The 17,017-nt window shown below is 40.3% G+C and overlaps 1 protein-coding gene across 4 annotated transcripts in view; it reads right to left on the bottom strand.

Annotated features, from left to right (window-relative positions):
• Positions 1 to 5,886: 5,886 nt before the first annotated feature.
• The window catches only part of sptlc3 (serine palmitoyltransferase, long chain base subunit 3), a 36,019-nt gene continuing 24,888 nt past the window's right edge, over positions 5,887 to 17,017 (bottom strand). For all 4 annotated transcript variants that reach the window (XM_074675092.1, XM_074675094.1, XM_074675095.1 and 1 more), the window contains 4 exons: positions 12,827 to 12,953; positions 8,479 to 8,614; positions 6,166 to 6,295; positions 5,887 to 6,061 (listed from right to left, as the gene is read on the bottom strand). In XM_074675092.1, the coding sequence (XP_074531193.1) occupies positions 5,948 to 6,061; positions 6,166 to 6,295; positions 8,479 to 8,614; positions 12,827 to 12,953 (507 nt within the window). In that variant the 3' untranslated portion in view covers positions 5,887 to 5,947. The remainder of the gene's footprint in view (positions 6,062 to 6,165; positions 6,296 to 8,478; positions 8,615 to 12,826; positions 12,954 to 17,017) is intronic.

Raw genomic sequence — 17,017 nt, 5'->3', positions numbered from 1 at the left:
TATTTTTGCCACCTTTGCTCTGTTTTAGTTTTTAAGAGTTTGATCTTGCAGAAAGTCTTTTTTGTGAGAATGAGACATACGGTTGAGTATCATCAGCAAAACAAGACATGCCTATATAATTGTGAAAGTGGGAGTTGCAAGAACAATAAAAGTGGTCCTGGAATACTTCCCTGAGGAATCTCGCATTTTGTATCACGAGTCTCTGATGCATGTGTAATAAGGCTGAGAAAGATCTGTTTTGTTGATATACTTGAGCAAAAACACAAAAATAATCATCGAGATCCACTCATCTTTCAGATCTGCAGAGAGGTATTTTGTGGTGATGCTGCACCAAGTTATGAAAAAGGACAGAAGCAATGTTTGGATCCACTAACCAGGCTGATCAAAAGTCTGGATTTGACATAATGATACAAGTCAAAGTGCCTTATTTATGTCTGGACGGAGAAAGTACACCAAACAGGCCTGATTCATCACACTGTCTGTCAACAAGTTATCCCCAATACACCGCTCCACTGCAGTCTTCAGTTACTGTCTTACTTGCTCCAGTCGCTGTCTAAACCACGCTAATCTGCTCTTTGTCTGTTTCACTTCAGAAATCCCTCTCCAGATGAGCCCAGTCTCGTTCCAAATGGAAAACAGAGAACACAGAGAGAAAGGCTCGCCTGCTTTGGACACAGTGGTGGACATCAAAGGCGTAGCAGAGGATCCCCCTTCAGAATAGCAGCTACATGCCATTCCAATAAGTGCGGTGTATTTGGATCCGCAGTTCAAAAGAGCCTGGTGCAGGCAGGCAGGCAGGTCTCTGGGGGCTTCACCAACAGTAGTCTGGCTGCACAGATGTTTCAAATGCCAGCAGAGACCGTTTGCCACTTCTGCTGAAACTGGAGGCAGTTAGAGGAGAGTGAGGGGGGATATTACAGGTCACATGGTTCCCACCTGGAGACGGCCATGGGATTACTTTTCAACAAAGTTTTATTTTCAGGACTGACTTTGAAATTTTGTGGCAGATGGTCCATGAAAAATTTTAGACCTGTATCTTTAGTGACCCTTCAGAAATAAAGTTGTGTTCTACCAATAAGAATGAGCAGCAGAGTGATTTTTGAAGACTAGATTTCCAAAATCAGGGTCACTTTCACATCGAGTTTTAGAGTTAACGTGGGTTCAATCTGTCAAGTTATTTTAGCTATCAGGATTAATTCATCAGGCGAAATCAAGTCACTTTAACAGGACTGGGTTGTTAGTCTGGCGGTCTAGCTGTTGAATTCATGTTCCCCTGTGAGGTAAGTCCTTGAGTGACTGGCCCAGTTATGAATCCAGCCCATGGCACCTGTCCGGCATCACTCCCCACTCTCACCCTGCTCTGTCCACTGTCCTGTCCTCTCTGAATAAAGGCTGGAAAAGACAGAAAACAAACAAACAAACAAACAAACAAAAAAAAACCTAGGGCCTTTTAACCCTAAAGAGCCAAGTGCTGCGATTTGCATATTCAATTTTCGATTGGTCGATATGAAACCAGTTAAAGTAGATCAGTCACTCTTAATGCATTTGAAATCTGGTGAGTTTTACAAACATTTTAGACAATTACCAGGTCACAGATAATAATAACAATAATAATAATATCCTTTATTTAACCGATTAAAAAATAAACAAAAAAAAACAAAAAAAACATTGAGATTTAAAACCTCTTTTTCAAGAGTGACCTGGCTAAGAGATAACTTTTTGGGTTTGTAAAATGGCTTATCAAAAATACACAATAAAGCACACATAGCACAAATTTCTATAAATGAGACCGAGGGTATGTTTTAACACTTCCTGTTAAAATAAACGTCATCATATGGTAAAACTTGTAGTCAGCTGTTGTTTGCCTTACAGCATAATTGCCCATCAAATACATTTACATAAAATAAGTTAACAATAATAAAGATAATATAAACATAATATCATGAATAGTAATTAAAAAAAAAAAAAAATTATATCTTTATTATTATTTTTTATATATGGCCATGGTTTGTACATAAAAAAGTATCGGGCATACTTACAAATTTGACTACACCATTGTAGATAATTTGTTTTGAAGTAATAGCGTATCTTTGCAAATGTTGCACTTTAATATTTATTTCATTTTTGACAATTGAATGTAATTGCTTTTTAGGGTTGTAAAGTGGTGGAAATTTTTGGGTAAATTTCAGAGAGGTCCCCTGAAAATCTACCTGGGAATTTTAACTTGGGAATACTGGAAATTTTTAGGGTTTTGTTGCTGTCAACTTAAATGATTTTTTTCCTGGAAATTCAACTACTAAAAACTTATTTTGTTTTTCACCACTGATGGTTTTTGCTGTCACTTGAAAGAATCCATTAAACTTCTACAGTTCCAAAAACTTAATACAAATCGACTAACTTTCCTATTTTTATTTTTTATTTTTGCAGTACTTAAGACAAAAGTACTCCTGTCCCTGTTCTGTCTTCGATATCTTCTTGAAGAAACTTTTCATGCTGTGAAAATGAACCAAACCTCTCTGCTTGAGCTCAGTGAATAAACTATTTGACTCATAACAGTGAATCTCAGTATCACCCTCAAAACCTGCGTCTGAGCATGACTCCAAGCTTTGAGCCGTTCTCTCTGCACACATCTGTCTCCTGAACAGCGTTCAGACTAAAGGTGAAAGTAAACAAATTAATAACAGACATCCAGAGGAACTCGGTGCACCCCCATCGCTATGTTTGAGGCCACCTTTCCCCGTCTCTTCCAGATCTTTATGGAACAGTACATTGGTATGACATCAGAGATTTGAGGATTAACCAAACTGTTTTCTATTGTTTCTGGCTATAGGAGCCAGATGTTAGCGTTCACTCACAGAACAAAGTGATCCAGTAAAGAACATACATTTAAAGGCCCCTGCTTTAGGAGGAGGTTTTTTTTTCCTCTAAATTACCCACTCTCTTTTTTTCACCCTCCTGTGTCTGTGTTTGCAGTTCATCCTGCATGTTTCCCCTCAAAGATTGCTTATTTTGATTTAAATCCAACTTGTTAAATGTTATCACTTTTGTTTATGGGGAGGAGAAAAGCACAAACATGCTGGAGGGCAAACAAGTGTGGACTCGACCCTATCTGACACACTGCAAACACATTTATCATCCATCTATAATCCTTCCTGTGTTAATCAAATGATTACCCCATACCAGGAGAATTCAGAGTTCAGCGCTAATTGCTAGGTTAGGTTTCTGTTGGCTCAGGTGCTGCATACCCGACATGCTTACCTTCAAATTGCTCCTCAGTCTGTGTGTGAAAGGGAACAGCAGGTCTTTAAAACATCAACAATTAAGCTGTTAGGATGCGGGGAATATGAGCAGTCTCACCACAAAACAAGCTGTAACACCTTTGTCATTCTGTGCAGGGGTTGTTCACATCTGACTGCATGTCAGAGCACTGAAAGCTGAATGATCTATTAGTTAGAAGGAGGCGATGATTTACTATCGAGATGTTACAACCAGGACATTTTTATTAAAGCAGCTCATGATGAAATATTTTAAACTCACCTCCTGTGCCTCTCAACACCAGGACACCCAAGAGATTTGATTTCTCTGTTAAGGACTTCCAAGGTCAGACATTTGGTGAAATAAAACTCTAAAATATCCTGACTTTAAAGTATCCTGCCATGTGCAAAAAAGTCTGATTGTTGAGTCTATCTGCAACATTTACAAGCTTTTCAGGTGGTTAAAATATCATTACTGGTTCTGTGGAGTCTGGTTTTGTTCAGCTTTTCATAAACTTACCTAATCAGCTTGTTGTGCCTTGTCTCTGTCCATGAAGAGCTCCAACGATTCATAGACTCCAGCAGAATAAACGGTGTTGCTTGAAGGTCTATTCTGCTCTGTCTTTCCAGACAAAAACAACAAAAGCAGGCAGCCCAGTCCATAAAAGCTCTGAGATGTCAACCATTCCTGCAGCCATGAGGCATGTGACGGTGCATTCTAATTCATGAACACTCTTCATTAAAGCTGATTGTCTTTTCCACCTTAGGAGATTAAAGGGAAGTTCAGTACCTCTCAGAGTTCCCTTTTTTCATCATCCTGAACCTGGAAAAGACCCACAAGCTCGTCATCAACAATGGTGGTGAGTTGGAGCAGCATGGCCTCCTAAAATTCAACTTGATGCCCACTTATCCGATCCATCTAGCGTTCCCCTTTGCTCATCTGTGAATCTAACTTTGGAGAAGCTGTCTTTCATGTTATTGTGAAGCCCATTACACTAATTTCTTCTGACATATTTTCTTCAATGGAGGTCTTATATTTTTCTTTTTGGCCTGAAACCTCTCTTTTGATTCTTGACAGTCCTTGTCTTGATAACATCCAACAAGCTGTTTCTCCTTTGGGTTTTCTCCCATCCTGACTCTTTTGAACGAAGTCTTAATGATTCAGTGGTCACACTGCAATTTCTTTGCTGTATAATATGTAGATTCTCAGATTCAAAGGTTTTTCTCTTTGCCCACGGTCAAAGTTTATCGGGACTCGCATAATAATATGTCACACTTATAAAGATATTGTTTGTAGATCCAAACAAAAAAGATTTTGTTAAATCCATCAGGTCACTTGCACACTAATATGGAACACACTGAAGTAAAACTAATAGGCGTTATGCACAGGTAAGCATGACACTAAGGCACCTATGAGTGCTTTTCAAAAGTTGCATCCAGAAACTGTTGTTCCATTGTTGCAGATGGATTCTGGCACAACTTAATCTACTTCCAAGGTGCACAGAGTGAAAAAAGAAGTCTAAAAGTATCAAAACTTAAGCAAAATTAGTAAGATAAACAGCTTTATTCTAGAAAACTTTTGGTATTTATCTGGGACCTCGATGCAGGCCACAAGCTGTTCCTCGTTTTCCAAGACTTTAAAAATATCTTACGTTGAGACTTTGGGATAAACACAACACTAGACAGGATGCTGAAGCAGCAGAGGAACTTCTGGCAGCTTAATATATGTAAATATGTTGGCTCCATTTCTCTTATTGTTTACAAAGTTTAAAAAGGTAAAAAAAAGTCTTGTTTTTACCACAGTGGATGATGGTGCTCATGAGAAGCAGTCTTCATCCTGGAAAAGCACTTCAGATTCTGGCCACAGGTGTCACTGCAATCGATGCCAAATGAATAGTCCTCAAAGACACTATTAGTTCTAAACCTTAATTAAATCATAAACGTCTTTCAAATTTGATTTTCCAAACACACACCCAGGAAGCTTTCATTAATTTTGCGTTTTTTATTAAAAAAACAAAACAATAAAAATCCACAGATCCAAAATCTTAACATCAGGCACAAATTCCTTTTATGTAAAGTCTGTAGATTTCATCATATACAGGAAGAAAAAGAGTCATTTTATCAGACACTGTGCATCATTCTGTAAAATTACACAACTATCAACATATCTTTATAAGGCTGCAATAATCTCTTTAGAACAATGTGACAGTGTTTGCTGATATTTGGTTATGAAAACATGGAGAAAGCTTTCATAAAAGGTTTCTCTTTATAGACACAAGTCAGAAGAATAACTTTACAAGAAAGAGCTCTCTTTGGATCAAACAATTTTAAATTAAATCAAACAACTCTGAGGAAACTTTGGAATTATGTAAAAACAGGTGCTTTTTTCCAACATAAAAATTTTACAATATATATTTTTTATATTTAAAGTACCTTAGTTTTAGACTAACCCAGCAATGCTTGTGGAATAATTCTGTGTATTTCTGCAGGAGTAAAAGTATTGAGAAGTATTTCAGGAGGTCACTTAGTTTTTCATTAAGTGTTCTGTTAAATCACAGTTTCATTAAAAGCAGCTGCCCCTCCTCTGCTGTCAGACACGGCTCTTTGTCTACAGTGTGTTGACTGCTGTCTGCTGTGGAGTGCACACTCAGACTCAGCTTTGACACTGTGAAACGAAGGGGTCAAAGGTTGCATCAGCTGTCCAGCTCGTAGTCTTTTTCCTCCTGGAGGGAAGACCAGGCAGGATGTTTTTGCCGTGAGAATTTGAGACAGAAAGCGTCTCCGACCTCGTTCAGATGGTGCAGCACCTGAGGACAGGAACACTCTCAATGACTGCATGTTTGACTTGGGAGGAAATTTACCTTTAATTTAATAATAAAATGTATTGAAGCGTGAGTTCCAAGGTGAGTACCTGGTCCAGCATGGCCCTAGTGTGGGCTGCAGAGAGACAGAAGCGAGCTCGGGCCTCAGTTATTGGTGTAGCAGGAAAGCCGACGACAACTACGCCGATTTTTCTTGCCAGCATTTCACGAGAGAAAGCCCTGGATAGAAAAAAATTAAACTCTCTTAACATTCCAGTAAACAAAAAGTTAAAGTCTAACTAAAAAAGGCTTTTGTGTTTGCTCTCTAACCATTAAAATAACTGAAGGACGAAAAACTATAGAGCTTTCATTTTCTGTGAAGAGAATTTGTGTGAACTCAACAAATTTACAACAGCTTCTTTTGTCAAGCATTTAACTAAAGCCTCGAGCTATTCATGTCATCAAATATTTATCCAAAACTGGCAAGACGATCAAAAATCTTTCAGTTACAGCTTTATTTGGTGTATAAGTCAAACTTCTGTTACCCTTTTTAATCACAAAAGCACCATCCTACAGACCAGCGTGACCAATGAACCAGTGCAGAAAGCAGAGACCATGCAGAGCAACATCACTTCTCAGGGTTGGGTCACAGTCAAACATTCATAAGGTGTTTTGCAACAAAGGGTCCAGGAACTACTTGTTTCCTGCAACCCATCATTTGTCTGCTTTTCCACCTCTGGCCCAGGACTTGAGTAGATAATCCTAAACAGCGCAATGATGTATGGAGAAAAGAATAAAGGTAATTGCACCACACAGCCAGCCAAAAAGGGGGCAGTAGGACTCAATGAAGCAAAAATTACACTGTAGAAGGTGAAGTAAAAAAAAAAAAAAGTTTGGCGTCTTCGTGTCCAGTTTTCAGGAGCCAGTTTATTACCCCATTACTAGTTTTAGACCCCAGTTCTTCTGGACAAAAGAAACTATAAAAACATGATTATTACATAAATACACCTTGTTGAGATCTGGTTGGGTTAAAGAAAACGCTCCTCAGTGTAAGCTAAGTGACCAGCAGAGGGTGGTGGTGTGTCACCCTCGATTTGGTTTCATAAAGCAGTCCGTACTGTACAGTTTTCAAAGCTAGCGAGCAGAACTGCAAACTTTTCATAGAGAAAACAAATAGTACAAGAGATATCTACACAGCTGCACAGAAACTGCACATTGTTGACTGATCTAAACATATTGTACATTCTCACACAGGAGGCAGCATTTCTCTCTCTGAAAGCCCCCCAAAATGACTGAATCTTATACATTAGCTTAGTTATTTTAGTTTACTTCAGCATATAAAATCATTTACCCATAAACAAATCATTTCACACCGAAACTGCCATAACTGTTAGACCTTCATTTTATTTATCTTTTTGTCATTACTTTTCAAAATGAATGAATATGTCCTTGAGGATCACTGTCTTTTCTTAATAGTGCCTTTACTTTAATGTGTAATTGATTTAATATTGATTAAACTTAAGGAGCAGAACATATCACTCAATCTACTGATTTTAGCCGTAAGCAGTCAGATTGACCAAAGTGATAGTTTTCAAAAATGTATCTTTTGGTTGCAACTCACAGTGGAAACTGTCAGAGTTAGTGCATTCTAGTCTGAGTCTATATCCACAGTAGGACAACTTCGAACGGTAACAATGTGGGAGAAAAGTTTACATTCTCTCAACTAGTTTAGCTTTTTCATAACCTATCCTTGTTGCTCCAAACAACACGTATGTCCTGGCGTAAAAGTCCAGGTGTCACCGACTGCATAATGCAAGATAAAACTCCATGTCAATGTTTGACCTTTCAGAAATATGCTGCGACCTCCTAGTTTCCTCAGAATGTGAAGCACGTAAACTTATCTTCCTCACCATGAGGAATCCTTCGCCTTGAAACCCTCAAACTTCTCAGTTATGATTCTGGGATGTATGAATGATATGATAATTTCTGCAAACCACCATAAATTAAAAAGAACACATAACTAACGGGTTAGAGAGCCGGAGGCAGCTTCTTCCTGATGACTTCTGATTTAATGAGGCTAAGCAGCACATGAAGAGCTTTCAACAGCAGCCTCTGATTCCTGCACAAGCTGCTATTTTTCACGGATATCAGTCATGACTGGCACTGACAGACTCTTTACACTAACCTGATTACACCTGAGGTGCTCAAAATGTCCAGATCAGTTTCACTTGATCTGTACCTGATGGTACAGAATCTCAGACAGACGCAGACTGATTCATGGAAACTCTGGAGCAAATATCAGAGATGAGACACCTGGGCTCACCTGACCTCCTTCTTAAAGGTGGTGTCTGAGTGCAGAGTTAACATCATCATCATCTTTTTTTTCAACTCAGAGTGAGGTGTTTTTGCTGAAGTATACTCACACCACTTTTCCAGGCATGTAGAGCAGGATCGGGACCACAGGTGAGTCATCGTTGCCGTAGATGATGAAGCCCATCTCCTTCAGCCTGGCCCTGAAGTATCGGGTGTTCTCTGCCAGTTGGCGGATACGTCTGATTCCTGCAATTAAAACAAGGACACCGGCAGATAAACCTGAGTGAAATGTTTTCTGCGTATTTCCACATTCCCCTCTGCAGCAGAGGAAACCAGCTGTGACTCAGAGCTAAAGCAGAACAAGATCCAGGAGTGGAAAGCAGCAAAATCAAATGCTAAGTGAAGCTGTTCATTTTGTTTTGGATAGTTTGATTATTTTTCATTCAGTCATTCCTCTATGTGTTGTTACTGAGTACAAGGAAATTCTAAGTTTTGCTATCAATATGTTTGAGCATTAGAGTAGGCTTTTATTTTGAGAGAAGTAGTTTCTGCACGGGTGTGCACTGTAAAGGCCTATGTCCACTAAAGACATTGTTTGTTGAGGGAGCGTCCACATCCTCAACTTGAGAGCACTTCTCATGGCCGCTTACTCTTGCAAGGTTATAAAACTTGTCCCTCTGCACTTCCTCGCCCTGGTGCTTGACACTTAGTCTGTTTTAAGAAGCTCATGCTTCTTTGTTGTATTTTTTTTGCTTGATTTCTTATGCACTTTGGAAACTAATGTTTTAAATGTGCTGCATAAATAACATTAGCTTTTGTGTCAGCAGCAGCTCTGGATCTTGAAAATGTACCGCTTAAAAACAAGTCTGGCTAGTTTTTTCACTTGATGGCCCTTACTGGCTGTTGTAGAAGAAAAATTATTATAGAAGTTCCCTCTGTTATTGTTTTTTTTTTTAGTTATTTTGGAGGGCTTTTATACCTCTAATTGGAGATGACTGGACAGTAGCAAGAAGGAAACACAGGATGAGGAGTGACATGCCCTTACTACTAATTCCAGATCCCTGGGCTTGCCAGGCGTCAACTGCATCTTTTTTCCAGAAAATAGGGGCTAGCAGCAGTAAAAACTCAGCCAGTGTACACAGGCCCTAACTGGTGTGACAGGTAAGTAAGGAGAACTTATGAACTTTTTTTCCCCAGATATGCCAAAGAGAAATCAAAGACAATATTTGGTGTGGGACACTTGAAAAATAGAGCATAAAAAATCAAATCATTTTTACTGTTTACATCTCAGAGCAATGACCTATACTCCTTTCTTTATTAAAGCTTGTCCGTTATTTTAGCTTAAACACTCCTAAGAAGAGTGATAGATTCATTTCCTTTTGGCTGCTGTTATGACATCAACACAGATTTGGATCTAAATTAATTGGTCAATAAAACGTAGACAACACTGTTTTATCTCAACATGATAACATCAGCATAAAATAGTCTAAAAATCTACCAGAGTAGCAACATTTCCTTGTAAAGTTGCTAAAAACAGATTAATTTCTGGAGCTTTATGTGTTAAGCTGACTTTAATTAGCTGTAATGAGATAACTTGACAAAAAATGAAGGTTTTGCAGTGAATATGTGCGCCTACTTTACTCTGATTCTACGTGTTAAACAAGAGTTTCTAGTTCCATTTGAGTAAAGACTGTAGTAGTTTTTCCCGCCTCTGAAAAGTTCCTAACTGCGTCATGTCATCCTGAGTCCTGTTCCTCCATCTGGGCCATTCAAGCCCCCACTACGAACATGCTCATGATAGCATCTCAGCTGCAGCAGCAGATGGTTCAGTTTTGAGCGTCTGGCTGCATGATACACACACTAACATGTTGCCAAATGAGGGAATGCAAATTGTATAAGATGAATCTTGCACAAAATGAGTCACTACGTGCTACTAGAGCAACAGAAACTGCATGGAAACAGGGTTTAAGAAGTATTCAGGTTAATGCATCAGGAAACAAATCAAAGTCCGCATGTGTGCAGTGCGTCCTGCTAACCCCCCTGTGTTTTATATGATGTAGATCTCAGAGGAGCTCGGCGCTCAGCGGCTGCAGCACAGTTTGGCAGGGCCCAGCTTTGGAGCAGAGCTCTGTTTCTCTCTGATTACCTGGGAACAGATTGGCAGCTCTTTTATGGGGGTGTAAGAGAGCACTTTAAATCCCCTTATCTCAGCAGAGGGAGAGGGAGAAAGAAGGGAAAAAACACAACATTCAGTCTTCTGCCAAAAAGCACACAACCCATCTTGTAAATCGTTCCTCTCTGCTGAGATGGAGGGCACAGGGTCAGAAACCTGCTGCCAGGCACAGGAATCAGAGGAGGAGGTGAGAAAGTGTGGACGTTTCTGTCTGTCAGTTTCTCCTTTTTTCAACACTGTTTGCTTTAACCTGTGAAATTCAACATCAACAAGAAAGAGGAGAGCAGCACAGGAGGAGAGAAGGGAATATAGTCGTTCTTGAGCATGTGAAGGTTTTTAAAGCCTCACGGTGAACGCTGCAGCTGATGTAGTGAAAAGTGCACTTTGCTTCTTCCCTCCTCTCTATAAGACAGGTCAAGACTGATTTACCCACAACAGCTTTCACCGAGCTGCGTCAGAGAGAAAGCATGTCTGGGTCGAAGCCAAGAGAGAACGTTAGTCACCTTTACAAGAACGTACAGAACACCTCCAACATGAGACACCAGGATTAACTCATCTGTCTAGGCCTAGTTACTTTTTCCAAAGAATAGCTCTTGTTACAAGTGAAGCACAAAGGCGCGAAACAGTTGCATTTTCCTATGTCTGAAGTGTGAAGCCAGGAATTCGAAATTGATAAATAATAAATTTCAGATTGAAATGTTTTGGATCTTCACATGGAGAAATAGTCCAAACATCACAACTTCAGACTTAAGCAGCTGATTTAGATGGATTATCAGTTGACCTCTTCCTTGGAGCTGGTCATATCTTATGCCTTAGGTGAGTCATCGGGGCTGTCTCTACCACGACTATTGATTTAACGTCTCCTGGGGTTGTTATTTCTAGCTCAGCCCACCCATCAGTATAGAAGTCAGTTAGGATCAAGATTCCTAGCACTACCTTGAAAAGCAGCCACAATCAATCACTTTAACAGACCAGTACAGCAATAAATGTTGAACGAGCTAGAGTTGTTCATTGGAAAAGTTGCAAGGAACATGCATTTGTGGGATAAGCAGCAGAGATGAGTTTGTGGGTTGCACCAATAAAAAAAATTGCAAAATCTTCTCTTCTAATGATAGATAAATGGGCTTTTTAACAGTTTACTAATTATTTCCAAGAAGCATTGTTACAACAACAACAAAAAAAATCTAACAAACTCTAATTTCCTTGTTGTCTGTGCTAAGTTTACTCAGAATTTGCCATTTTGTTTTTCTTATCCTTTTTGTTTAAATTAGATTTTTGGTGCTCATCATTCGATCATCATCTTTAGATTTTGCAAAGTTTGTAAACTTTGCATGTTTTTGTTTTGTTTGACTCTTAAGGCCTCTGACATTGCTAAGGTAGGCCAGTAAGCACCTGGACTTTGTGCAGACATTGGACTTCCTTTGCACACTGTGGTGGATCAGCAATCTTTTGATAATGTTAGATTAAGGTTGAGCTTGAAAAATATGGTGTAACTATTGAGTTTATGGACAACAGGTCACTTCAACTGAACTGCTGCATCAAAAGCATGTGCAGTTGTCTTTTATTTGAAAAAAATAACAGCATTTTAGATTATTTAAGACAAATATTTCTGTTATAGTCCAGATTGAGGTCAATCCAGCCCTCACTGCATTAAACCCACGCTTTGACAAAGAGTGGTATAATTTCTGATGGCACAGGCAGCATGGCTGTTTTGACTCTAAGTTATAGAGGTTTGAGTGGAAAGTCATTTACCTCCAAATACGTCTTCCACCACAACATGTCCTGATCCCCCTCCCACTAATACTCCCCCTATTACAACTAAAACCAAACTACAACAACTCACTGAGAATTGCTCTGGCAGTGCTGTGCCTGCTCTTGTAATTACTACTTCCCAGCGTGAGTGTCTGAAGCCATTAAAGCAGAAACTTCTCAGAGGTACAGAGCTCCTCAGAACACACACATGAGAATGATTTCCTCCACGTCGGGGTCACGTGTGTTCAGGCTGCCTCCCCTCTCTCTGCAGACCCCTGTAATCGTTTCCACATTTTCGGACCGAGCAGCTGTTTGTCTTCCCCTGCAGCTCTGGACTCACTCCTAATGCTAACATTGGTGCTGCCCTCTGGATCTGGTTTGCTATTGTTTCCATAAAAATTATATGAAGGTGTCAGATTTTCATCAGCAGCCAGACATAATGTTTGGCTGTTTGAGGAACATCAGGTTTGACCAGTGTGTGCTCAGTGAGACTGAGATTGAGGGTGACGTTCACTTGAGAGTCGAACACTTACCCTCTGTGCTCCCGTCTTTTCCCATGATGCACTTCATGGCACGCATGATCTGCTCGGTGACAGGAGGAGACATGGCTGAGGCGTACACTGAGCTGTGAGAGTGACTGCGCAGGTAATCCACCAGCTCCTGTAACGAGACACAGAACATCAGGAAAAATGAGAGAGAGAAACTGAGTGTTTGAATTATGATTTTTGAAAACTTAAGTGTGGCCCTGTAATTTATTTTTAACACCACTAGAGTGAGCTCAAGTACAGTCAACACCTGAGAATCAATTTGGATTAAAAATCTATCTATGTGAGCGCTCTCTGTTGAAGACTAGATTTTGATATTAGAAATATTTATTTTTTCTGGTATAACTGTCTAGTATTTCAGCAGGTATTGGCTGTATACAGGAAAAAGTCCATGCAGAGCGCAAAAGAAGGCAGAACTTCATCTACAGAAATGCAATCCTAGAACATATCTGCAGTAATCTATTGACAGCTGAGCTTTGGTTTACCTTCTTAAACTGATATCTGTATGCAACACAACTTTGTTCTCTTATCTTGGGTCTCCACTGGACAGTAAACAATGTCAACACCAGGAGAGAAGCACTGAAGCTAAGGGATTCAGCACCCTGCTCTCTTCCTAACATCAGTTTGTCAATTATCTCCATTCATAAAAATAGGGGAAAAAAACAATGTAGGGTGTGCAGCCGAACATAAGGTGAGCTGAACTTAAAGCAGGCTTTTTTCTGATATCACCTTGCAGACCCCTTGTTTTCTCTCCTCACGTTTTTCTTTATAAATTACAAAGATATAAGAGGGGGAGGTAGGGCGTACAGCATAACCCTTAAGAGGATGAGTTCAAACAGGCTACTTACCTGGCTCTTCCTTCACTTTCTTCTCTCTTTAATAGCTTCTTGTGTTTTGTCTTAATCCTTTCCTCTATCCCTCATGAAAACGAGAAGGGGGAGGTAGAGTGTACAGCCTAACTTTGCAAGGGTTACTTCCATTCTAAGTAGACTTTTTACACCTTAGCTCTGCCTTCCTTGTCCCTTTCCTGAGATACCTTTACAGAATCTACTCACCTTTCTAAATAAAAAAAAGTAAAAAGGTCTCTCACTGTCTTCTTTCCTGCATCACTTTGTCTGTCCCTTGTCCCTTGTTCCCTCAAAAATACTGGGGAGAAGGGGGAGGTAGGGGGTACAGCTTTATCCAGCAGGGTTAGTTCAAGCCTAAGCAGGCTTTTTACCCTGGCTTTGCCCTCTTCCCATGTCCTGCACTGAAATCTTTTAACAGAAATCTGTTAAGTTCTCTCTTCCCCTCCTTCCTTTCTTATAGAAAATGTTGCAGAGGGTGAGGTAGAGCATACAGCCAATCCTGACAGTTATGAACCCAAATGCAAACAATCTTTGTGTCTTCACTATTCTTTTTAGTACATCGATGTGTCTCTTTTCTCTTAAACATTTGCTCTTTATCTTCATACAAAATGAGGGAAACGGGGGAGGTAGGGCATGCAGTGTAACATTACGGTGGTGTTGACCAGTCCAAAGGCAGCTTTTCACCCTGGCTCTGTCTTTACCATCCACCTTGTAACATCTCTAAAAACTCTCCTTTCTAAAAAGAAACAATAAAAGTGGGGGAGGTAGAGCATCCAGCCTAATCTAACAGGGAAGCATCTCTCAAGACTCCTCTCTCTGTTTTTTTTCTTTCCCTGTTTTGTAGAGTCAACTGTGGTGAGAGTTTGCATGGAGGGAGTGTTTTCATGGATGTTAGAGCTACATGTTGAGCCTCCTGAGATATCACAAGCCTGATATGATTAGGTACATGAAAAAAAAGGTGCCCGTTTGATTCCCCTGGTTATAAACCAGCTATCACTGCTGATCGCCCTGATTGTGTTTGCTGACACTCAGCCTTCTGGCAAAAGTTGATTGAGGAGCTTGAGGAGAGAAAGTGTGTAAGGAGGCGTTTGAGAAAGGCCCTCTGTCACTTGGCTGATGTTGGTGTTATCTATAAAGTATCTTTGGGTATCATCCCACATCCACTCTGAGGAGAAAAAGGCTCAGATTTGAGAAAGATTTAATGCCTCATTGAGCCAGAATGAAGACTGTCCCGCTCATTGTTCCCAAATGTCAGCTGGAGATTAATTCTGTGGTTCATAAGAGAAGAGGAGGATTTCAGGGAACTGATTCCAGCACGTGTGAGTGTGTGAGTGGTCTGAGGTTGGGAGCGAGCCCGGAGCTGTGATGGGCTGCTGCTCGGTGGCTGAGCAGTGGCCAGCGGGTGCGGGGTGATGACACGTAGCCGGAGATGCTGTCTGGCCACCATTTCCACTCACCACCATCTGTCCTCCCCACTAGGCGGCGGCTGCGGCTTCCTCACACACACACACACACACACACACACACACACTTAAGAGGGGAAGGGATTTTAAGGGGAAATGCTCAAACGTAGGATAAGAACCCTGAAACAACCTGACATCTGTTTTCGTTTAAAGCGGGGGATTTTCACCGCTTTAGGGCCCCGGAGGATTTCAGAGCGACTGAGATAAACCAGTTAAGAGAAATGTGTCCGAAATCCATCTCACATCTGCGGTGAGGAGTGACAGCTCGGAGTGTTTCCTCAGCCGCATGTTGGCCGCAATACTGATGTGGAGATACATGTCCTGAATGACACGGGGAGGGAGCAGAGCCAGAAGAGCTCACACACCAAGATTTCTTAAAAACAGATGAATTTGTAACACTCATTTCAGCTTCACAAGGCTTACAGCAAAGGGTTAATAATTACACTCTACTTTATTTAAGGTTAAGGCGAGTTAGAGGGAGTTAGACTGAGGATATGCTACATCTTGATTGGCCCAAAGTTTTAGAAAATGTTTAAATATTTATCAAATTTTGCCAAAAAAAACCCATCATTACCTCCGTCAAGGAGTTTTTATTTTTGGGAGAGCCTTTCTGACTCTATGTCTTTGAACAATATAACTCAAAAAGTAACAAACAGATCTTGATGAAATTTTCAGTAAATCTTTAAAATGAAACGAGGAAGAAGTGATTAACTTTTGGAGGTGATCTGGATCACTGTCTGGATCCAGGACTTTCTTGAAGGATTCTTTATCATTGTGAGATGGGGCGGTTTTCACCATATAACTCCACAATATATGGTTGGATTGCTTTGCAAAACAATACAAGACAAGGTCACCATAATTTCTGACAGATGTAAAAGTACGATCCAGATCTTGGCAATATTCTGGATATTAAGATCTGGAATATGAAATATGAACTGGGTCATCATCATTTTCAATACTGTCAGGCAACAAATTATCGTACAAACCTGCAACTAACACCAGATAGTAGCAGACAGTCTGCTGAAAGGGAGTATAACATTAAAGTAGGACTTAAGTGTCGCGTGACAATCACAAAATGCTTGGGGAGGTCTGCGCTCTCTGAGCACTTTTCTAGTTTTCTTCATTTTTGTAAAGTTTATACATTCTATTTCTACATCTTTTTGCTCTGATGAATGCATACCTAAGTAAACATGAAAGTTTGTCCAATTTGTAACCATTAAAGCATATTCTAGGGGCAGGATTCTGTGTTTAATCTGCCTATGGTTGTGTGATATTGGAGATAAAAACATTTTCTGTTCCGCTGTGTCAAAAATTAACATGTGTGTTATGAGCGTGTGCTGATGTGGAACACGTTCTGACTGCCACAGAACAGGAGCGCAGCCAGGAAAGAAAGCTTACTTTGGCTTTAGATGGATGTGGTTAATAAATCTAATTCAGTGTAAATCAGGCTTACAGCAAAGGGTTAATAAATAAATCCTCCTCCATGCAAGGTTTAAGCGAATTAAAGGGAACTCAGAGTGTATTTATTTTGGTCCTCTCATAAAATAACTATAAGATGACTGTTTTCCAGAGCACATCTGCTGAGTCTTAGTGTAGGATCTGGGGGATTTCACCACAACAACAAATACGTCAAATCTAAAAGCTTCCTCGCTCTGTTCCCGCCTGTTTCTTTCAGGGCTTTACTACAGCCAGCTGTCAAACCAGGCCCAGTGTTCGTACTTCAAACATTATCATGCTTGTTAAAAGTCATCCTGTTAAATCTGGAGCGCAGTTCCGACGCCCGCCACAAGAAGGGGCTGGCCCTTCGCCAGCTTTACCTTCTTATTATGGCCCAGCCGACACGAGGCGACGGCAGGAAGGGTCCCTCT

This window comes from Halichoeres trimaculatus, unplaced genomic scaffold, assembly GCF_033239565.1.
Source record: "Halichoeres trimaculatus isolate MK-OKI-2021-1 unplaced genomic scaffold, fHalTri1.1 fHalTri1_scaffold_8, whole genome shotgun sequence".
NCBI classification, from domain to species: Eukaryota; Metazoa; Chordata; class Actinopteri; order Labriformes; family Labridae; genus Halichoeres; species Halichoeres trimaculatus.
The sequence above is the reverse complement of the archived record's forward strand: the minus strand, read 5'-3'. Positions and strand labels throughout refer to the sequence as shown.